At 60.0% G+C, this 300-nt stretch overlaps 1 protein-coding gene across 1 annotated transcript in view; it reads left to right on the top strand.

Moving 5' to 3' along the window:
• The window catches only part of LOC108803467 (ATP-binding cassette sub-family F member 2-like), a gene marked incomplete at its 3' end in the record, with an annotated part of 20,881 nt that overhangs the window by 1,973 nt on the left and 18,608 nt on the right, over nucleotides 1-300 (top strand). The window contains exon 2 of the mRNA XM_018575308.1: nucleotides 115-287. Coding sequence (XP_018430810.1) covers nucleotides 149-287 — 139 coding nt within the window. The remainder of the gene's footprint in view (nucleotides 1-114; nucleotides 288-300) is intronic.

Below are 300 nucleotides of genomic sequence, written 5' to 3'. Positions count from 1 at the left end.
GAGGAGAGGGGGTGCGGGTCATGGTGGGAGGAGAGGGGGTGCAGGTCGGGGGAGGGGGCAGAGTGAGAACAGACGCACATTTCATTCACACGCTGTGCGTTCTCCTGATTTCAGGCTGCCCAGACTCTGTGACCTTTGACCTGCAGACATGCCCTCTGACCTGGCTAAGAAGAAGGCTGCAAAGAAGAAGGAGGCGGCTAAGGCTCGGCAGAGGCCTAAGAAGGAGAATGGAGAGCTCGCCGCAGAAGACGCCGAGCAACAGCCGGCCAATGGCACCCAAGCTGCAGGTGAGTCACCCAA

This window comes from Nanorana parkeri, unplaced genomic scaffold (assembly GCF_000935625.1).
Source record: "Nanorana parkeri isolate BGI_ZX_2015 unplaced genomic scaffold, ASM93562v1 scaffold3769, whole genome shotgun sequence".
Classification (NCBI taxonomy): domain Eukaryota; kingdom Metazoa; phylum Chordata; class Amphibia; order Anura; family Dicroglossidae; genus Nanorana; species Nanorana parkeri.
The sequence above is the reverse complement of the archived record's forward strand: the minus strand, read 5'-3'. Positions and strand labels throughout refer to the sequence as shown.